Here is a 22,759-nt window from a genome sequence, read left to right on the forward strand (position 1 = left end):
TGCTGCAACCCACTGCAAGTTCTGGGATTTAGCAGAGCAGAGTGCAAAATAAAATAAAATAAAATAAAATAAAATAAAATAAAATAAAATAAAATAAAATAAAATAAAATAAAATAAAATAAAATAAAATAATGCACGGTGAGCGGTTTTTTGCAGCTCTTGCACGGTTGCAATTCCGGAGGAAAGGCATTCCGCTGCTGCAAAGCCCCAACATTTTCCTGCCTGCAAGATTTGGAAGGAGAAAAGGAGAGAAAGCAAAGGGGATGCGTTTCTCCCCAGGCAGGCAGCACCGGGAGGCAGCAGGAGCAGGAAAGAAGAGCGGGGCGGGATGCAAACTCTTGCAAAGGCGGAGTCAGGACCAGAAAAGGGCCATTGAAAGCTCTTCTGCCGCCTACAGCCACACCACCCTGAATGCACCCGATCCCGTCCGATCTCGGAAGTTAAGCAGGGTCGGGCCTGGTTAGTACTTGGATGGGAGACCGCCTGGGAATACTGGGTGCGGTAGGCATTTTTGCATTTCCCCTTTTGCAACTCAGACCGGGAAATCACATTTGATGCAAAGGTGGCTGGGAAATGCTCTCTCTCTTCTGTGTCACAATTCCCCCTGAAATTGCAGCCACTTACAGCCACAACTGGGACGCAGGTGGCGCTGTGGGTTAAAGCCTCAGCGCCTAGGACTTGCCGATCGAAAGGTCAGCGGTTCGAATCCCTGCGGCGGGGTGCGCTCCCGCTGCTCGGTCCCAGCGCCTGCCAACCTAGCAGTTCGAAAGCACCTCCGGGTGCAAGTAGATAAATAGGGACCGCTTACCAGCGGGAAGGTAAACGGCGTTTCCGTGTGTGCGGCTCTGGCTCGCCAGAGCAGCGATGTCACGCTGGCCACGTGACCCGGAAGTGTCTCCGGACAGCGCTGGCCCCTGGCCTCTTAAGTGAGATGGGCGCACAACCCCAGAGTCTGTCAAGACTGGCCCGTATGGGCAGGGGTACCTTTACAGCCACAACTGCTCCTGCCAACCTAGCAGTTTGAAAGCACCTCAAAGTGCAAGTAGATAAATAGGTACCACTCCGGCGGGAAGGTAAACGGCGATTCCGTGCGCTGCTCTGGTGCGCCAGAAGCGGCTTAGTCCTGCTGGCCACATGACCCGGAAGCTGTACGCCGGCTCCCTCGGCCAGTAAAGCGAGATGAGCGCCGCAACCCCAGAGTCGGCCACGACTGGACCTAATGGTCAGGGGTCCCTTTACCTTTTTACAGCCACGACCCGAATGGGAAATTCATGCATGGGAAAAATCGGCATCAAATATCCCTTTTAAGGTGTCAAAACAGTCTTCGGATTTTGATAAAAAAAGAGATGGTTCCTGAGCTCTGAGATGGGAAAGTCGAAGTGACAATCAATGGGAGCAAAAGCAAGAATCTCACTATACATGACATTTCCAGGTAGTCTCCCATCCAGACCTGACCCTGCTGAACTTCCAAAATTAGATGGCACCCAATGACATAACTCTAGATGCAGCTGCTGTTTATAGGCTCATAGAACTGTCACGTTTGGGATTTTTGCATTTCCACTTCCATTTTTCCAAAAATCTGCGGGCCTCTGAGTCACCTGGAAAGGCAGATTTGATGCATAAAGTTGCAACCTGGTTTTTTTCACCTGCATGCACCCCGCATTCCAGATGCACACAAGGAGGTGTGTTTCCTAACCTGTCTGCAATTTCAGGAGAAATTGCGAGATGGGGTGAGAGATTACCCTTGAATGAGGATGCAGGAGAGCTTTTTAGCACCCCAAACCCAAGCTTGCGGAGCTGCACGTGAGATTCCCAGAGACATCTTGATGCTTGTTGCATGTCTGAACCTAGAGCCACGTGTTTCTGCAAAAACAGGCCGCAGGAACCATTTCCTTGCTCCAAAAGTGTTAAGCCTCTGGAGCTCCCAGCTGCCTTTTCAATCTCTGGCTCTGCTTTTACAATATGGACATTGCTCCTTAAACCGAGCGATTGCTTTTTTTCTTTCCCAAATGTGCCTGCCTCTGAGCACTGGGGCTTTACATGGGACATTGTGACCTGGGCCCAAAGGCAGGGCCACAAAACCTGAAATAAACAAAACCTGGAACTGTGGAAATGCACGATTCACTTCGATGGGAGCTTATGCAGGTAATCCTCCAGGAAGAGGGTGCCCTTAAATACAGCCTTTGTCAACCTAGTACCTTCCAAAAAAAAAAATTGGACTACCACTTCCATCAGGCTGTGCTTGTTGAGCCTGATGGGAGTTGTAGTCCTGAAGGGACAGGATACCCAAATCCTGTCTGTGAAGTCACTCTGAAGTCACCCCAGGCCTCAAAACCAAATTTCCCCTTTCTCTCTTCTAAAACAGCTTTTCTCTGCTCTTCTCTGCTTTTTCACAAGATGCTGTTGCATAATAATAATAATAATAATAATAATAATAATAATAATAATAATTTATTATTTGTACCCCGCCCATCTGGCTGGGTTTCCCCAGCCACTCTGGGCGGCTTCCATAAAAACCAAAAATACACTAAAATATCACAGATTAAAAACTTCCCTGAACAGGGCTGCCTTAAGATGTCTTCTGAATGTCAGGTAGTTATTTATCGCTTTGACATCTGATGGGAGGGCGTTCCACAGGGCGGGCGCCACCACCGAGAAGGCCCTCTGCCTGGTTCCCTGTAGCTTTGCTCTTCGCAATGAGGGAACCGCCAGAAGGCCCTCGGCGCTGGACCTCAGCGTCCGGGCAGAATGATGGGGGTGGAGACGCTCCTTCAGGTCTACTGGGCCGAGGCCGTTTAGGGCTTTCAAGGTCAACACCAGCACTTTGAATTGTGCTCGGAAACGTACTGGGAGCCAATGTAGGTCTTTCAAGACCGGTGTTATGTGGTCTCGGCGGCCGCCCCCCAGTCACCAGTCTAGCTGCCGCATTCTGGATTAGTTGTAGTTTCCGAGTCACCTTCAAAGGTAGCCCCATTGCAGTAGTCCAAGCGGGAGATAACTAGAGCATGCACCACTCTGGCGAGACAGTCTGCGGGCAGGTAGGCAAAATGTTACTTTTATCAGTACGAAAGAGCTTCAAAAAGGCTAATGAATAGGCTCTGTCAAATGCCAAGCATAAGCGAGCCTGGGAACTGGCTCTTATCTCATTCAGTTGCAACACATCTTGGACACGCTGGACCGCAAGGCTCCTCAACCCCCTTGGCTTCTCATCCCCCTTTCTTGGGAAGGGCGCCAAGAGTCCCAAAGACAGGAGCTTTCTGTTCATGCTCAGGAAACTCATCATGGGGCAGGGCTCCTGAGGAGGAGGAGAAAGGGGAGGGAACTGGAAGGGGAATATATGGCTGTGAACTCGTGTTGGTTTTGTGAATCTATCACACCTTCTACCAGCCCGGATGGTAGAAATAAAGCTTTTTCTCTGAAACTATTCCTTGAGTGTCTGTTGACTCCCATTTCCCTGTCCCGGGCGCAATGCTCTTCCCACCCGAGGGCAAAGCCTCATAAAGCTACAGTTCAAAGCACCCAGGGTTGGCAATGGCTGCCTTAATCTCTCAGGACTCGGAAGGAACAGCGAGAGCCGGACCAAAAGAACTCACAGGCTGCGCTTGTTTCTTTTCAAAGTTTATTCAAAGTCACGTGAACAGGATACCGTCAAGTCTGTGGGGCAGGCCCAGTACAGCTGAAGGCAAGTAGTCATTTTCAAGTTTAAGGCATATTTATATTAAAAAATAATAATAATCGGAAGTTCAGATTGTGCTTTTATTTCCTTTTTCGGAAAGAAGAACCGTGGACAGATCCTTGGATTTGCTGCGTTTTCCTGAGAGTAGATAGCCCAATGTGGATTTGTCCTTGTCCCTACCATCTTCCCCCAACTGGAAACATTTATTTATTTTTTGCTCTCACACTAGAGAAAGTAAAAGGACAATTCGTGTGTCCCTCTAGGCACTTCCAAAGCACTGAACGCCAAGAAGAACATCTCAAAAGCACCGATGGAGCCGATCCCTGTCTATTTGCTGTGTGCCAATAAGTTTCGCCATTGAAAACAGGTGCAAATCTACCTTTACGTTTACCTGGGCAGCCTTCATATTAGTTGTGAAAAAGCAGTTACTGGCACAGCGCTTTAGGAATCGGACCAGGGGCTGGAAACTTTGCATTATGCTATAATAAAGAGTTCCATTTCCCCTCCCAGGTCTCTCATCTGCTCTCCGCCGACCTCTCTGTGTAAATCATCTCCAATTGCACACTGGAAGGGAAAACTTAAGATGGAGAAAAGACCTGGCCAGTTGCATGCTGACATTAAAGAAGAGTAAGGCATATTGCAAGTGCTCCAGAAGTGGAACTGCTGTGTTTACCAGTTACCGCAGTCCTTCAGGTGGAGGTCTGTATAGTTGCACAAATGGACAGGCGATTCTGGAGCAGATTTCTCCCAAGCTGGTGGAGTGGACTACAACTCCCATCAGCCGTGGGAGCTGCGGTCTAGCAACATCACGAGGGCGCCAGTCTGTTCCGGAGCTGGGACCACCAGCCTTTCCTTGGGCTGTCGCCAAGCGCTCCAGCCGAGTTGGAAGAAAAACCTCAGCAACTGGAAAGGTGGGAAGGGGCCATGGCGGCGATAAGGCTTTGGGGCCTGCACAGAGCGTCACTTGGAAAACGGGGTCTGTTTTCTGCCTCGGCTGATGGCAAGAGCCGCTCTGGCAGGGACCCCAAGCTAAAACTGGTCCTTCTTTCAGAAATCCTGCTATGCAAACAGATCTCCAGGTGGGAAACAAAGTCACCTAGACAAAGCTCAGTGTTTGGTCCCCCCCCCCCCCCGTTCCTGCCCTTTTGCTCTTTTTCCCTTCTGCATCGAGTGTGACTTGGTTAGGGACGCAATCCAGCAGCCATAGGATGAGGTTCCTCAAAGCCGCCCTCGTTCAACCTCTATTCTGAACCCGTTCCAGCTGGGAGCCCTGGTGTTCGGAAGCGTGAAAACAGAGAATTTCAAAGACACGCACGTGCAAAATGCAAAACAGACACTCGATTGGGAGCCGCCCAGAGTGGCTTGGGAAACTCAGCCAGATGGGTGGGGTATAAATAATAAATTATTATTATTGTTGTTATTGTTATTTATCCCCCCTAAAGCCAGGAGATTGCAAGGTCAAAGCGAGGAGTTAACAAAGACCTCTCCGGTGAAACGTTTGCTACGCCTTGGGAAGGTGAGGAGAGCCCCTTAGATTCTCATTTGAAACAAAAGGACAAATCCACATGGAGAAACATCAGAGGTGTTTTGAGCTTTGCTCTCTCCAAGCCAGCAGGATCTCAGAAACAGATAAACTCCCCCCCCTCCATCCGCTTTAAATACAAAAAAATAGAAAAGTTTGGATCAACATTATTCATAAAAGATACAAAACCTGTGTGTGTATATATATATGTACACAGAAAACAGAACAATTGTGGGTTTTTTGAGGGGTAGGGGAGTCTTTTTTGCCAAAAAACAGAGAGCGTGGATATTGCACTTTGTGGAATTTGGTCTTCACCCAGAAATTATTCTTTTTGGAAGAGGTCGATGGGGAGGCGGGTGGGAGAAATCGAAGGCGGCTTTTGCTTTTAGAGCTCTGGTCTTCCCTTTACAAATGAAGGGGGGTGGCAAGTGCCTATTGCAGCTGCTGGGTGCCCTCCAAATGTTTCGGACTACAACTCCCATGAGGTTCGGCGCTGGCTGGTCCTGATGGGAGTTGTAGTCCGAGACGTTTGAAACCGCCCAGTGGCCTGTTGTACGAATGCAAACTGCTCCTCTGTTGAACCTGGAACTCAGATGGGACAAGGCAAGTTGACGGGTCGTAGGAGGAGAATTCTGCAAGACTCTGCTATTCCTCACCTGGAATATTCACCCTGCCAGAAGGAACCCCAACGATGCCCGCATTCTGCCATCTTTCTCTTTTCCCCACGGTGCTGGTAGGAAGGCGACAGACAATGGAGTCTGCGGAGAAGGGGCCGCCAGTCCAGCCAACCGCAGCCGTTTCCCCCTGCCCCTGTCGTAACAGCCGGTGGGAAGGGAGGAAACATGCGACTCTCTGCAGCAAAAAGCACAACACAGTTGCTCAAGGGGGCAAAGAGAAAGATGGACTTGTTTCCCCACTGAGAACCTTCTAACAGAACCGAGGATCTACGGTTTGCGGGAAAGTCGTGGCGGATTGTTATCTGCACCACGGTGTGCCAAGAAGCGGTGCAGCTGCGCAGAGAGAGTGCGTTTGGGGCTCGGGTTTCCTCTCCCGACTTTCTGCAGATGTAGAGAGACCCCAGAGAGATGGGGGCAAGTTGTCAGGTGTGCCCTCCCCACTTAGTGCTTTTGCTAGACTTCTGCAGGACTGGCAACTAGTTTTTCAAAACAGGGGCAATCGCAGAAGTCTGGCAGTGCTGCCCACTAAGGGGAAAGGCCAGCGTTGTTATTTTTTTCTGGTGCTGAATCACCAGGGGGGTGGACTGGATGATCCTTGAGGTCCCCCCTTCCAACTCTCCAGCCCACAACGACTCCCCTGAACCCACCCTACTCCTTGCGTCCTCTGGGAAGGCAGAATTTGCAGCACACGGGTTATTCTCCCAAGGTTCTCACCCGGCCAAAGTCCTGTTGTTGTTTTTTAAAAGCTGGACCCCAAGGGGAACTTGCTGCTGGTGACATCGGCTTCCACCAGCCTGGTGCCCCACTCCAAATCTTTTGGGTTGACAGGCCTGGCTGGGCCTGATGGGAGCTGCGAGTCAAAATACCTGGTGCCAACCGGACTGGCTTTTTATGCTTGTGTGATGCTGATGGGAGGTTTCCTGCTAACATCAGGCAAGTCGCTGATTTTAGAGTTAAACCCAAACCTGTTTTCTCCTCCTATCCACTGCCCCAGTCCACCAAGATAAGGAACTGAAGCCCAGACCGAAATCTAGGGGTTGGTGAATAGAATAAAAAGCACCAAGGTCTCAAAATTTGCTGCAACTGGTTAAGGGGAGAGTTGGGGAACGGTGTCTAAACCACACACCTTTCAAACTGGTACAAAATAAAAAAGCCCTGGATGATTCGCCTTGAGGGTTGATACAAAGGTAGCTGTAAAAGTAAAAACCAACCTTCAACACTGAGCAGGTTTGGTGCTTATAAGAGAAAGCACCTTGGGGTGCAGGTCAGAGTCACCAGCAGACCTCAGCCGGCTCCTTCGAAGGCTTTTCAATGTTTGACCGGTGACGGTAAAGGGAGTGTGGCCCCCTTAAGAGAGGAGCGCTGGGCTTGTTCCAAGGGGGGGGGGGGAGAGTAAGAGGTCGCAAGCAGTGGGTCAACCGGAGGGCTAGAAGGCCAGGAATCTCACCTCTGTGGGACCAGAAGACTGCAGGGATGTCTTCTGATTACGCTTAGCTGAGGCCGCCGAAAACTAAGGCTTGCTGGGTAAAAATTGGGGGTGAAGACACAGAGGTTTACCAAGTGGCAGGGTTTTATTGCTGGTGAAGACACTTGCGGGACCCTAAGCCAGCCGTGTGCAGTACGCTTGCAGACATCCTGTTGCTCTGCTCCTTGCCCACCCACCCCCATTCCACCAATACGACCCCCTCAACTTGGGGGTCACCGGTACCAAGCCATCCAGTTTCCAGAGCGAGTAGGACTTTGGGGAGGGGATCCCCCCGCCTCCTCCTTCCCTTTTTCAAACCAGAGGGTAGGTTGAGGGCAGGCACCCCCAAACTCGGCCCTCCAGATGTTTTGGGACTACAAATCCCATCATCCCTGACCGCTGGTCCTGTTAGCTAGGGGTGATGGGAGTTGTAGTCCCAAAACAGCTGGAGGGCCGCATTTGGGGGTGCCTGGTTTAGGGGGTCAGGGTAAGACGTGCCGAAGACCCCTGGCTTAATGCTTTGCTGCTCTGCCAGAGTTATTTGCCGGCCATTACAGCTTTCTCTCTCTAGAGCAAGAGGACAGAACTCCCGCCTGGGTGAGGGAAAAGCAGACGTCTTCGGGATCGGTGCAATTTTCTTGACGTAGTGCAACGAAAACGGGTCCTTTTAAGGCCATCGGAGAAAGACCAGACCGCAGTTTTGAGGCTGGTGCGTCTATTGCGTTTCTGTCCCCCAAAACCGCCAAGGATCGGGGGGAGGCGGATAAGGTACTCTCCCCCCCCAACCCCAATTCCAGTCCTCTGTCTCTTTTCCCGGTGTGACAACCGTGTCACGCAATTGCCCCTTCAAGCGCCGCAGGAATCGAGTCTCGGTCGGGGAAACGGGGAGCAGCCGGATGGGCTCTAGGAAGCCCTTTTCCCCGCGATTGTTCTGTGTGCGCCGCCCTCGGAAGGCTGCTCCAGGTGTGTTAAGAGACCTCCGACTTGCAGGTGGGTCCCTGAGGAAGTTTGTTTCCCTCCTTCTTCTTCTTCTTCCATGCAGGAGAACTCTGCGGATCGTGACGCTCCGGGGACAATGCAAAGAGGCCTCCGGGCAGCGGAAGGCGCCCCCAAAGCGGGTGAGGGCGGGCAGATCCCATGTCCCGCCGTGGCTGCGAGGCTACAGGTGAAAGCCGACCCGAACTGCTTACTTGGACTCCGCGGGGTTGTATTCTGTCTCCCCGGATGACACCTGGGAGATGCGTCGCGTCGAACGCCACAGCCGCCTGTGGAACTGCCCCGATTTCACCTGCAGGCAGAAGGCGGACCAGGAAGCAGAGGGAGGTGGAAAATTAGTTTATTATTATTGTTGTTGTTGTTGTTGTTGTTGTTGTTGTTGTTGTTGTTGTTGTTGTTATTGTTATTAGTGTTATCAGAGTTCTAAGGTCTCCAATATAAATTAAACGTTCATAAATGTACAAGGCAAACGCATACATAGGTATATAAACCACATGTCTGAAATAGCACAGGAGAGCAATCCTGAAGCCATTTTGACTCTCCCAAATTGACCTCAAATTTTTTTCTGCACTGAGGAAGGAAATGGGAAAGGCACCCCCCATGTCTTTTTTGCTTACAAATCCTGTCTTAAGGGCGTATTTGTGTATGAACAGGGTGAGCCTGTGACCTGGATTCAGGAACTAAGGTATTAACCGTCACAAAAGAATGGCCAGGCTTCAGAGGTAACGCAATCAGTGACCATTATCAGGTATTCTGGCAGGCAAGATTTCTGCTGTAGACCTTCTGTGCTGTATGTAGAGTGGTACCTCGGGTTAAGAAGTTAATTTGTTCTGGAGGTCCGTTCTTAACCTGAAACTGTTCTTAACCTGAAGCACCACATTAGCTAATAGGGCCTCCCACTGCCACCCAATTTCTGTTCTCATTCTGAAGCAAAGTTCTTAACCTGAGGTACTATTTCTGGGTTAGTGGAGTCTGTAACCTGAAAACAGGAGTGCCTGGCATGCTCTGGTCCATGGGGTCACGAAGAGTCAGACACGACTAAACAACATGGGCCGCTTGTGGCCCATGGGCCTTTGGTGCTGACCCCTGCCATACAGGCTCTTGGATACCCCATAAGGGGAAAGGAGCAGGTTCCCCCCCCCCATAACACTAGGAAGAGTTGAGCTGAAGGGTAGCTGTCACTCACTTACCTCCAGAGGCTGCCCTGCTCCGACCACAATCAGCTTCCCATCCTCCAAGCCCACAAGAATGTGGCTCTTCTCCTTCGTCACCGAGACGCTGTGGATGGGGACCTTCATTGCCAAAGGGGCGACAGCAGCTTGGAGGCTGAAAGGAGAGGAGGGGGGGCGACTATGTTAGGTGCCAAGGCACTTAAAATCTAAAATAGGTAAAGATAAAGGGACCCCTGACTGTTAGGTCCAGTCGTGGCCGACTCTGGGGTTGCGGCGCTCATCTCGCTTTATTGGCCGAGGGAGCCGGCGTACAGCTTCCGGGTCATGTGGAAGCAATAAGCCGCTTCTGGCGAACCACAGCAGCCACAGAAATGCCGTTTACCTTCCCGCTGGAGCAGTACCTATTTATCTACTTGCACTTTGACGTGCTTTCGAACTGCTAGGTTGGCGGGAGCAGGGACCGAGCAACGGGAGCTCACCCCGTCGCGGGGATTCGAACCGCCAACCTTCTGATCGGCAAGTCCAAGGCTCAGTGATTTAACCCACAGCGCCACCCGCGTCCCTCAAAATAACGAGCATAATAAAGGCAGGAACAGGCGTGGGGAAATCTTAGTGCAGTACGACTGTAAGTTAGAATTTAAAAACAAAAAAATCCAAATAATTTTAATTGGTTTTCATGTAAACATAAGAGCAACATATACCTCAAGGAGCGTCTCCTATACATACATATACATACACACACATACGTCTCCACCCCCATCGTTCTGCCCGGACACTGAGGTCCAGCTCCGAGGGCCTTCTGGCAGTTTCCTCCCTGCGAGAAGCGAGGTTACAGGGAATCAGGCAGAGGGCCTTCTCGGTGGTGGCGCCCGCCCTGTGGAACGCCCTCCCATCAGATGTCAAGGAAATAAACAACTATCAGACTTTTAGAAGACACCTGAAGGCAGCCCTGTTTAGGGAAGCTTTTTATGTTTGATGTTTTATTGTGCTTTTAATCTTCTGTTGGGAGCCGCCCAGAGTGGCTGGGGAGAGGGCCACAGCTGAGCTCAGGTCGTGCTTAGAGGCTCCCGCAATGGGCATCCAGTTAGCTATTGCAGAACAGGACGCCGGACCAGATGGATCACTGGCCTGATCCAGATGTGTTGCCGGACTCCAACCCCCATGAGCCCCGGCCAGCGCGGTGGACCGTCAGGCATGATGGGAGTTGTAGTCCAACAGATCCCTTGTCGGAGGTGAAGATTCAGAGGCTGCTTAATGTGGACTGCTTAGCGTTCCAAGCAAGGCATGTGAGATGCTGTCTGTTCGGGCACAAGGGCAACTGAGCCTTTACCTTTGCAGGTCCCTGATCTGCAACGAGCACTGAATGGTCCCCAGAACGACAAACTCTTCCGTGACGCACATGGCGGTCACCTGCTCGTCCAGAGGGATGGAGACCAGATGCTTGCCATTGACGGAGTACAGGTGTAGGGCAAACTTGTCCTTCAAGAAATGAGAGGTGGAGATTAATAATAATAATAATAATAATAATAATAATAATAATAATAATAATTTTTATTTATACCCCGCCCTCCCCAGCCAAGGCCGGGCTCAGGGCGGCTAAGAAGCAATAATAAAAGCAAGTTGAATGAATACAACTTAAAAACAAAATTAAAATACAACATTAAAATATTGAAACATTAAAATATTAAAATGTCGCCTCATCGCAGGAGAAAGGAAAAGAAAAAAGAAAAAGAGGGAGGGAGGGAATCAAATTGGCTCCAAGCCAAAGGCCAGGCGGAACAACTCTGTCTTACAGGGCCTGCGGAAAGAAATCAGATCCTGCAGGGCCTTGGTCTCATGAGGCAGAGCGTTCCACCAGGCCGGAGCCAGTGTTGAGAAGGCCCTGGCTCTGTTTGAAGCTAATCTAACTTCCTTAGGGCCCGGGACCTCTAGGGTGTTGCTATTTATGGACCTTGAGGCTCTCCGTGGGGCAGACCGGGAGAGGTGGTTCCGTAGGTACGAGGGTCCTAGGCCGTGAAGGGCTTTAAAGGTCAAAAGCAGCACCTTAAATCTGACCCTGTACTCCACCGGGAGCCAATGCAGCTGGAAAAGCACTGGGTGAATATGCTCCCATGGCAGAGACCCCGTGAGGAGCCTTGCTGCAGCATTTTGCACCCGCTGGAGTTTCTGAGACAGCTTCAAGGGCAGCCCCGCGTAGAGCAAATTACAGTAGTCAAGCCTGGAGGTGACCATCGCATGGATCACTGTGGCCAGGTTGGGGCAGGAAAGGTAAGGGACCAACTGCTTGATGCTCAGTCAAGGATGCTCTCGCAAGAGCCGCTCCTTCAAACGGAAACTTTAAGCGGCCCCGCCAATGCCTCGCAAAGCGCAAAAGCAGAGGTCTTTGGCATGTGTGCAAAGTTGGAATCGGGAAAGGGCCACTCTGCAAGACGCCAGGCCCGGGCAAGGCCCTGGCTCCCAAAATGGGTCTCTCAACAAGCACCCACGAGCCCTGCGCGGCTTCTGCCGGTGGCTCCACTTCGCCTTTGCCTAAACTCATGCCCGGCAGCAGTGAGGGCCCCCAGAAAAAAATCATTTTCCTCTTCCCTCCCTGATGTTCTTTCCTTGTGTGTTATGGCTTTTTCAGCGTGTGAGCCTGCGGGTAAGGACCATCTAGTTTTGACCGTACATAAACTGCTCTGGGATTTTTCTTGGCTGGACAAATGCTCCGAATAAATACAAAATGAATAAATGCAGAGGTGCAAATATCCAGAGTGTGGGGTCAGGTGGGACTGCTATGAGGAATTATGAAATATGGAGCAAGCCACTGTGTCAGCGATGAAAGCTTTGCGTTGACTGGGTTTAATTCATTGACAATAATTTCTGACCGAATCCCACAAGCCTCTCCATCTCTGCCATTTGCTTTCTCTACACCTGACAGGCACGTATAAGTATTCTAAATACACAGGCCAGTTGTTCATCAGGCATCCTGGGTCATAAAGATAGTATGTAACTTTGATGTAGTTAATCTTTAGGTAGATCTTAAGGGCCAGGACGTGGGTGGCACTGTGGGTTAAACCACAGAGCCTAGGACTTGCCGATCAGAAGGTCGGCGGTTCGAATCCCCGCGACGGGGTGAGCTCCCATTGCTCGGTCCCTGCTCCTGCCAACCTAGCAGTTCGAAAGCACGTCAAAGTGCAAGTAGATAAATAGGTACCACTCCGGCGGGAAGGTAAACGGCGTTTCCGTGCACTGCTCTGGTTCGCCAGAAGTGGCTTAGTCATGCTGGCCACATGACCAGCTGTACGCTGGCTCCCTCGGCTAATAAATTGAGATGAGCGCTGCAACCCCAGAGTCGGTCATGACTGGACCTAATGGTCAGGGGTCCCTTGACCTTTAAGGGCCAGGAAGAGAGTTCACAAGGAGATGGTAAATACTCTTTCCTTGCCATCCATCCTTACTTTCCTGCCTGTTTATGATCTCCGGGGTTTTGTTGAATGCATTCCTCTAGTCCTGTTTTATTTACTCTCAGATATGTATGCATGCTCAAAGTAGTCTTTGTAGTTAACAGGATTACTTCTGATCTGACTTTGTCCCCACTTGGGGTTTTTTGAAATGCTCAGAGGAAATCTGATTGGTTCTTACGAACACTGTGTAAAAAGTTCTTTTGTGAATACAGTGGTACCTCGGGTCACATACGCTTCAGGTTACAGATTCCGCTAACCCAGAAATAGTGCTTCAGGTTAAGAACTTTGCTTCAGGATGAGAACAGAAATTGTGCTCTGGCGGCACGGCGGCACGGCGGCAGCGGGAGGCCCCATTAGCTAAAGTGGTGCTTCAGGTTAAGAACAGTTTCAGGTTAAGTACGGACCTCCGGAACGAATTAAGTACTTAACTCGAGGTACCACTGTAAAACGACCTGGGCCAAGGGGTGGACGGGTGAATTATTATACGGGTGAATTATTATTATTATACGCACTCCTCCCAGAGTCTTGCTGGTCAAGCCTTGTGTACATTTTATTAATCAAATAAAATATAATAATTCAAGCAAGTCTAATCCTTCCTTGCTTTGGGAACGCTACAATAAAAACCGACACTGAATGAGCTTTTGGCTCCATAGGCTCCTTCCGTCCTGATTCTACAAGCCCCCAGTTTGTTTTTACAAAGGTCCCTGCGCTGCAGAAAGAGACCCATTTAAGAATCGCTCGGGACTTGTCTCTCTCTCATCCACCAAGGTGACCCGCCTGCTTCGCCCCCCCCCCAAGTAAGGCCCCCCGCAGCCCACCTTCAGAGAGGCTCTCCCTTCCACAGTCGTCTGCACCACAACCTGCCCCTCGTGCCCCATGGTGAGGTTGGAGACGGCCACTGGCAGGGAGCTCTCGCAAGGAGGCCGGAACGACTGCATGAACTGGCCTCGGCGGACGGTGTGCACAATGACGGTGCCGTCCTGGAAGAAGAGAAAGTTTTCCGCGATGAGAAGGATGCCAAGGAAGGGAACGCGGGGAGAGAGAAAGAGAGTGCATAATAATAATAATAATAACAACAACAACAACAACAACAATAATTTTTATTTATCCCCGCCCTCCGCAGCCAAGACCGGGCTCAGGGCGGCTAACACCAGGTATAAAAACAATTGATTAAAATACAACTTAAAAACTAGATTAAAGTGCAACATTAAAACGCAGCCTCATTTCAGTAGAAACTCAAATCAAAAACTTTGGGGGGATGAAAACGTCAAATCTTCACCTAGGCCAACTATCCGACGCTATATCTTTATTGTCACTGTCCCATACGGAACAATGAAAAATCCACATAAGCCATTCAAAAACCCCTAAAAACTCTGAAACCCCATTTTAAAATACAGTATACCCCTATAGAGACTCCTTATACTGCGTTTAAAACCAGAATTGCCTTTGGGTAGAAACTGTTTCTCAGGCGGCTAGTCTTAGTCTTTATAACCCTGTACCTTCTTCCAGAAGGCAGAAGCTGAAAGAGATAATTTCCAGGGTGCGCACTATCCTGCGCTATCTCTGCCACTTTCTTATGGCACCTGGAAGCATAGATTTGGTCCAAGCCTTTGTGAGGCTCACAGACACCCTTCTGCCTCTTGTCATCAGAATCTTCTGGGTTCAACTGCGTGTGTACCAGAAGGAGGCCGCGGACAAGAATGAGGTCCCTGCTAAGCGGTGCTCCCACAGGAGATCCAGAAAAGTCGCGTCCAGCCCGGAAGGCACATGCAGACGGCTCACCTTTGACCCCGAGACAGCCATGTCCAACTCGGTGCTGATGGCGACGCACGTGACTTCGTCGTCGTGCCCGTAGAGGACCTGGACGGGCTTGGGTGCCAGGCCACAGGAGAAGCCACCCTGGGGCAGAGAAGAAAAGAGGCCGTGAATCGAATCTCTCAGAACCATAGAGTTGGGAGGGTCATCCAGTCCAATCGTCCTCTTACCTGCTGCAGGACCTGCCAAACCATGCAGGTGGTATCCCGTGACCCGGATATGAGGTAGATTCCGCACAGATCTAAGGCCAGGCAAGTGACGACATCTGCAGGGAGAGGAGAGGGGATCACCAAAACAGAAACATGTGGATAACGGTCCCCAGTTAGTTACCTTATCTGCACGCAGGGGATAAACATATATACTGTATTTTCTGGCGTATAAGACTACTTTTTAACCCAGGAAAATCTTCTCAAAAGTCGGGGGTCGTCTTATACGCCGGCTACAGCAGCAGCTCCTGCAGCAACTCCCCACCAAAGGACAAAACGACAGCAAATTAAATCAGAGGACACCAAATACGCTTGAAAATTGGCCCCAGAAGCGCCCCCCCCCAAATCACCAGCAACAGAACGACCCTAACTTCTCCCGGTAGTAGACCACTAGCAAATTCCACGAGAGCGGTTCAACAAAAGCAGTAAACCCCCCCCCTAAATGCTTCAGCAGGTCCGACAAAAGCAATAACCGAGCGAAGTTCAGTGATGTCCTAGCAATTGAGGAAGCGAGCCCAAGAGGAAGCTCTCTAGCTCGCTCCTCTGTTTAAACGGACCCGGCCACACACACCCCCGGCCACTGGGAAGTGAAGCAGATTTCCGAGCCGGACTAGAGACTGGTTTTTTAAATTTTTATTTGGTGTGCGTTGGAAGAGGGGTGGTCTTATACGGCGAGTATATCCCAAACACTATTATTTTAACTGGAAAAGTCTTATACACCCAGTCGTCTTATATGCCGGAAAATACGGTACATATGTACAAATGGAGGAGCATTCAAGGACAACTCCCCGCAGGCAGAAAAGGATGTGTCAGGGACGCAATAGTAAGATAACTTTAACGACAGGAAACAAAGAAGAACCACCAGTTTAGCTACTGCTCACTAGGATGATATTCTTCAAACTTTCAGTGAACAAAACGGGAAAGAAACTTTAGGAAGAGGTAACAGAACAATAATACTATTGGAATTATGAGAACGGCTCGTCTGAAAATCCTCCTTCCCTTCTCCGTTAGCATGCATTTACTAGAATTAGTACACATATGCTAGCTTTTCTGTGGTTAGTTAAGCTTGAAGTCCCTCAGGCATGCTTTCAAAATTATTTAGGTTTTCAAATCGCGGACAAGAAGGTTCACAGAAAAGGAAGGAAACAGCACTTGGATGTTTCCATTCTCTTCTGTCTGTAGCCATGACGACTAGAAACATGCCCTTTTAAGATTGAAGACAGAACGAAAGGGAAGCAGCAATTCTCAGGGTGCCAGAGCCTGCACTCGAGGGTGGAAAATAATACGCTGGCATTTAGACGTTCAGCATGCTGTTTTTTGATTCCTCGCGATTTTCAGAAGGGAGCCCCTCTTCCCGCGAGTCGTGGCCTCCTACCTATGTGCCTGTTGATGTGTCCCACAACCTTCCCTCGGCTGAGGGACGTCACCCGCAAGCTGTTGTCCCAGTGGCCTCCGCTGAAGAGAAGCTTCCCATCATGAGAGACCGTCAGCGTCTTGGAGGACACCTCCACCCCTGGAGCAACAGGCCCATACAGGAAGCGCTGGGTCCTAGCAGGAGGGAGGGAGAAAGAGAAACAGATGTACTCTGCCAAGCAGCGAAGCTTCCGAGTCATGTGGCCAGCATGACTAAGCCGCTTCTGGCGAACCAGAGCAGCGCACGGAAAGGCTGTTTAACCGGAGCAGTACCTATTTATCTACTTGCACTTTGACTTGCTTTCGAACTGCTAGGTTGATCGAGCAACGGGAGCTCACCCCGTCGCGGGGATTTGAACCACCGACCTTCTGATTGGCAAGTCCTAGGCTCTGTGGTTTAACCCACAGCGCCACCCGCGTCCCCTGCTGCAGTGCCCTAAGGGTAAAGGGACCCCTGACCATTAGGTCCAGTCGTGGACGACTCTAGAGTTGCAGCGCTCATCTCGCTTTATTGGCCGAGGGAGCCGGCATACAGCTTCTGGGTCATGTGGCCAGCATGCCTAAGCCGCTTCTGGCGAACCATAGCAGCGCACAGAAACGCTGTTTACCTTCCTGCCAGAGCAGTACCTATTTATCTACTTGCACTTCTGTGCTTTCAAACTGCTAGGTTGGCAGGAGCAGGGACCGAGCAACGGGCGCTCACCCCGTCGCGGGGATTCGAACCACCGACCTTCTGATCGGCAAGTCCTAGGCTCTGTGGTTTAACCCACAGCACCACCTGCGTCCCCCCATTTGTATATATGGCTCAGAATAAATATATTGCGCCGAAGAACCTGGAACTCTGAGCATTTCTGCTAAAGCGCCGCGGAGAATTCACGACAAGTTGGGAGCGAAGCCCAGACTCACTTTGCGTTGGAGACGGTGGGGTCTTTGGTGAAGCTGAAATAGTTGGAGATGTTCTTGTCGTAGGGCAACCAGCCGTGCGTGCCCAGTAGCCCGTTGGCACTTACAGTGACCTAGAAGAAGTTGTTGGGGGGGGGCAGATTAGTCAATAAGAGAGGCAGGAAGGCAGCTCACAGCGATGAAGGGGAGGTGGGGAAGAAAGAGGGCATACAGGAATCACGGCATCCTTCCTGGGACAAGGGGATGCCCACCCAAAGAGCCATAGAATTGTTGCAGAATTGGAAGGGGACCCCAAAATGTCATCTACTCCAACCCCCCTGCAAGGAGGCCTTGGGAGAAAAGCATCAGTTTTCTGATCAGAGGGCCTTCTCGGTGGTGGCCCCCGCCCTGTGGAACGCCCTCCCAGCAGATGTCGAGGCAATAAAACTATTTTACTTTTAAAAGACAACTGTTTAGGGAAGTTTTTAATGTCTGACACTGTATTGTTTTTAATATTTGGTTGGATGCCGCCCAGAGTGGCTGGGGAAACCCAGCCACTGTCAGCATCGCCCTTGAGCCAGTGTACCAACTGGACTCATGCACTACAGCCCCGACTGGGCTAGGCGAGCTGGGTAGCACTGCCAGAGACCACCTTTCTCACAGGAACAGGTCACAGTGCTGTGGACTCACAGCTTGGAGCTGAGAGCACCGGATTCACTGTCTCAATAATACAGTCATTGCGCAGCAGCGTTTTGCAGAGTCTTGCAGAGTATAAACCACTCGGAGAGCAGCTCTGTAAAATATCTTCCTTTTATTCTATAACTACAACTATGATACAAAACTATATACAGAGCTAAATATTCTGAGCATACATCAATGCTATACTCTGAGTGCCTGGAGCTGCTCTTAGCAGCAACCTTATCTCTAAACACGATCTCTAGCACTCTCTCTCCGACAGACTGACTGACTCTCTCACACACAGACTGATTCACTCACTTGACTAATTAAGTAGAGAGCAGAACATTGCTCCTCCTCTCTGTAGAATCAGCAGAGACCTCAGGAGATTCTTGGATATGGGAGGGGTGAAATCTCCTCAGCCACATGGGTGGGGTATAAATAATAAATTATTATTATTATTATTATTATTAGTTTGAACCTACCAGCATATCGGGATATCCCTGAGTCATGAAGGAGTGGGCTTGGTTTTTGGGGACCACGGCCTGGACCAGGGGGATCCCATCGCTGATGCTCTGAAAAAGAACGAGACGAGTCACTGCGTTTTGCCGCTTGGTTTCGGCAAAATCTGTGCCATGTTATGGTTCCCGCCTTTGTGATAATTCCCCACCACCAGCTACAGAAAAGGAACACACCCACCTCCAGCCTTGCTCTGGGAAAGAAAGGGGAAGGGAGTCGCAGGAGATAGGCAGGTGGCAATGCCCTTTCATATGTATCACACAACTGAGGGGCACTCAACGGTCATGTAGTCCAACCCCCTTTCAACACAGGAATCTCAAACTAAAGCATCCACAGCCACCCAACCTCTGCTTAAAAACCTCGGAGGAAGGAGAGTCCACCACTTCTCGTGGGGGTCTGTTCCCCTCCTGAAAAGCTCTTGCCACCAGAAAGTTCTTCCTGATGTTGAGATGGACTCTCCGTTCTTGTAACTTGGAAGTCGTTGGTTCGAGTCCCACCCTCCAGGAACAGGAGAAAACAGGCTTCTTCCGTCTGCCACAGGGCAACCCTTCAGATATTTAAAGATGGCTCTCATATCACCTCTCAAGTCTTCTCTTCTTCCCCGGGCTAAACATCCCCAGCTCCTTCAGCCATTCCTCATCAGGCTTGGTTTCCAGACCCTTGATCCTATCGGCTGCCCTCCCTTTGTGCGTGTTCCAACTTGTCAATGCCCTTCTTGAACTGCGGTGTGTTTGCGCGTGCCAGTGGTACCTCTGCTTGTGAACGGGATCCGTTCCAAAGGCCCGTTCACAACATGAAAAGAACGCAACCCTCAGCGGTGTGTCTGTGCACGCACAGGTTGCGATTCACCGCATCTGCGCATGCACGTGACATCATTTTGCGCATCTGCACATGCACGAGCAGCGAAACCCGGAAGTAATCCTTTTCGGTACTTCCGGGTCGCCGCGGGACGTAACCTTAAAGAACGTAACGTGAAGCGGATGTGACATGACGTATGACAGTAATTCGTTCCGCGAGTTGATTCGTCTTGCGGAGCGCGGATTCCCCGGGTATTAACGGTTTTAAGAAAAAGCCCATAGGGAAATCCATCTTGCGAAGCACCTCAAAAAACGGAAAACCCTTTCGTCTAGCGAGTTTTTCGTCTTGTGAGGCATTTGTCTTGCGGGGCACCACTGTATTTTACACGCGGACACACAAAACCACACCCTGGAGGAAATACTTACTTCAGCAAAGAAGGACTTGAGCTCGCTGAGGTTCTCAAAGACATTGGGGGGTATGGTGTCCAGGCGAGAGAGTCTCTTGGACGCTGCGTTTTCGGCAGAGAGCCGGGCTGGATGGGGCTCCTAGAGGAGGGAGGGAGCAGGATATTTCAAATGGGATAGTGGCATGTTGCACCCTATTTAACTTTGTGTGTCAAACCTCGGTTTCTTATGGCCTCCGCCTATTTGCTGTCTTGTACAATCCACACGGGACGCAGGTGGCGCTGTGGGTTAAACCACAGAGCCTAGGACTTGCCGATCAGAAGGTCAGCGGTTCGAATCCCCGCGACGGGGTGAGCTCCCGTTGCTCGGTCCCTGCTCCTGCCAACCTAGCAGTTTGAAAGCATGCCAGTGCAAGTAGATAAATAGGTACCACTCCGGCGGGAAGGTAAACGGCATTTTGGTGCGCTGCTGTCTTAGTCCTGGTGGCCACATGACTTGGAAGCTGTACGCCAGCTCCCTTGGCCAATAAAGCGAGATGAGCGCCGCAACCCCAGAGTCGGCCACAACTGGACCTAATGCGCTGTGGTGCAGCGGCAGCGGGAGGCCCCATTAGCTAATGTGGTACCTCAGGATAAGAACAGTTTCAGCTTAAGAACGGACCTCAAGAACGAATTAAGTTCTTAACCTGAGGTATCACTGTATATTATTATTAAAAGGCGCCAATGGCGCATTAAACCACCAACACTCCCCCCCCCCCATTCTGCTGTTGCAAATTGGGTACGGCACTGTTGTCAGTGTCAGGCTACGACCTGGGAGAGAGCTGGGTTCGAATTCTCCCTCAGCCACAAAGCGCACTGGGTGACCTTGGGCCCGTCACGGCTTCTCAGCCTAACCTACTTTGCAGGGTTGTTGTGGGGGGAAAATGGGGAGGGGGGGACAACTGTGTACGCCGCCTTGAGCTACTTAAAAATGTGGGATATACACGCAATGAAATAAATCTGAAACAGAAGCTGTAAGCCGTATATGGAATTTAAAAATAGACCCTATTTTCAACATGGGCCTGAGAGAAGTAGAGAAATGCAATCCAGGGCATTGCCCGCCTTCTGCCATCTTCCACCTGGGCCTTGCAAAATGGCCGCCTGCCTACAGGTCAGGTGTGTGTCGCCCCCCTCCCCCGTTGCCTTCTGGGTAAAAATCTGCAAGACACCTTGACGGCTCCTCCTACCTTCAGCAGCTGGCAGGGGGTCTGCCCGAAGTTACTGATGATGCCCTCCAGGGCCTTCCTTTGGGTCTCGTCGGCGATGGCATCCAGGTCAACCGCCCCTGAAATAGATTTCGGGTGGCATGAGGTGTCAGCATTGCCCTTGAGCCAGTGTCACCAACTGGACTCATGCACTTCAACCCTGACTGGGCTAGGTGAGCTGGGTAGCACTTCCAGAGACCACCTTCTTCACAGGAACAGGTCAAAGTGCTGTGGACTCACAGCTTAGAGTTGTGAGCACCGGATTCACTTCCACAATACAGTCGTCGCACAGCAGAGTATGGCAGAGTCTAGCAGTGTATAAACGACTCGGAGAGCAGCTCTGTAGAATATCTTCTTTTATTCTATAACTACAACTATAATACAAAACTATATACAGAGCTAAATAGGTCTAAGCATAAATAAATGCTGCACTGAGTGTCTGCAGCTGCTCTTAGCAGCAACCTTATCTCTACACACGATCTCTAACACTCAGTCTCTCTCTCTCTCTGACACACTGACTGACTGACTGACTGACTGACTTGGTGCTGGAGCTGAATAAGTAGAAAGCAAAACACTGTTCCTCCTCTCTGGAGAATCAGCAGACTCGTCAGGAGATTCTTGGATATGGGAGGGGTGAAATCTCATGAGGGACATACGAAGTGCGGTGTAAATCTGGACTGGGGGAACTGTGGCCCACAAGATGCAGCAGTTAGGGACTCCACTCTGGATTGGAGTAGGGTTGGATTCTGACCGTTTCCTTCCCCCGAAGATATCCCACAAAGCAGAAGGTTTAGGGTCAGAGTTTTTCTTCTCCTGGATGGGCTCCCTTCCCAGCCCATCTGCCCCTTACTTCCCTCTGCCTACCCATGCAAAAACTGCCTTCTTTAATAAATAAAATAATAATAATAATAATAATAATAATAATAATAATAATAATTTTTATTATCTATACCCTGCCCACCTGGCTGGGTTTCCCCAGCCACTCTGGGCGGCTCCCAACAGAACACTAAAAAGAAAAGACAATTTCAAACATTAAAAACTTCCCTAAACAAGGCTGACTTCAGATGTCTTCTAAAAGTCAGGTGGTTGTTTATTTCCTTGACATCTGATGGAACGGCGTTCCACAGAGCGGGTGCCACTACCAAGAAGGCCCTCTGCCTGGTTCCCTGTAACCTCACTTCTTGCAGGGAGGGAACCGCCAGAAGGCCCTCGGAGCTGGACCTCAGTGTCTGGGCAGTACGATGGGGGTGGAGACGCTCCTTCAGGTATACTGGGCCATTTAGGGCTCTAAAGGTCAGCACCAACACTTTGAATTGTGCTCGGAAACGTACTGGGAGCCAGTGTAGGTCTTTCAGGACCGGTGTTATGTGGTCCCAGCGGCCGTTTCCAGTCACCAGTCTAGCTGCCGCATTCTGGATTAGTTGTAGTTTCCGGGTCACCTTCAAAGGTAGCCCCACATAGAGAGCATTGACTATTGCACCCACGCTTGGTCTCATCAACTCCATCTGCCACTGCCTGTTTTTGCATTTAGGGAGAATTCCCAACTTACTGAGGGTTTGAGCCCCATCTGCTCCCCTCACCTGGTTTAGCCGGCCTGTTGAAGTCGTTTCCTGGGCCGCTGTTGCATGCAGACAGCGTCTAGGAGCCCCAGGTGAAACAGACTACCCTTGAAGGAGCACAACGTGTCTCCCACCAGAGGTACTACCCCGATATGTACACACAGAATCACAGAGTTAGAAAAGACCCCTGAGGTCTTCTAGCCCAACCTGACGCAACAGATTGAAATAAAATTGAAATACTTTATTGTCACTTGTACAACTTGTATACAGTGAGATTACACAAGCACCCCC

At 50.4% G+C, this 22,759-nt stretch overlaps 1 protein-coding gene and 1 long non-coding RNA gene across 10 annotated transcripts in view; one reads left to right on the top strand and one right to left on the bottom strand.

Moving 5' to 3' along the window:
• Positions 1-3,602: 3,602 nt before the first annotated feature.
• NBEAL2 (neurobeachin like 2) overlaps positions 3,603-22,759 on the bottom strand; it is a 213,124-nt gene continuing 193,967 nt past the window's right edge. For all 9 annotated transcript variants that reach the window (XM_079996291.1, XM_079996293.1, XM_079996289.1 and 6 more), the window contains 11 exons: positions 20,892-20,989; positions 19,688-19,807; positions 18,431-18,520; positions 17,295-17,404; positions 16,351-16,523; positions 14,940-15,034; positions 14,737-14,853; positions 13,773-13,934; positions 10,839-10,987; positions 9,527-9,662; positions 3,603-8,628 (listed from right to left, as the gene is read on the bottom strand). In XM_079996291.1, coding sequence (XP_079852417.1) covers positions 8,527-8,628; positions 9,527-9,662; positions 10,839-10,987; positions 13,773-13,934; positions 14,737-14,853; positions 14,940-15,034; positions 16,351-16,523; positions 17,295-17,404; positions 18,431-18,520; positions 19,688-19,807; positions 20,892-20,989 — 1,352 coding nt within the window. In that variant the 3' untranslated portion in view covers positions 3,603-8,526. The remainder of the gene's footprint in view (positions 8,629-9,526; positions 9,663-10,838; positions 10,988-13,772; positions 13,935-14,736; positions 14,854-14,939; positions 15,035-16,350; positions 16,524-17,294; positions 17,405-18,430; positions 18,521-19,687; positions 19,808-20,891; positions 20,990-22,759) is intronic.
• LOC307199396 lies at positions 20,916-21,846 on the top strand. Its single transcript, XR_013831967.1, has 2 exons — positions 20,916-21,015; positions 21,558-21,846. It is a non-coding gene; the product is annotated as an uncharacterized lncRNA (long non-coding RNA).

The sequence above is a fragment of the Podarcis cretensis genome (assembly GCF_951804945.1).
Source record: "Podarcis cretensis genome assembly, chromosome: 12".
Lineage (NCBI taxonomy): Eukaryota > Metazoa > Chordata > Lepidosauria > Squamata > Lacertidae > Podarcis > Podarcis cretensis.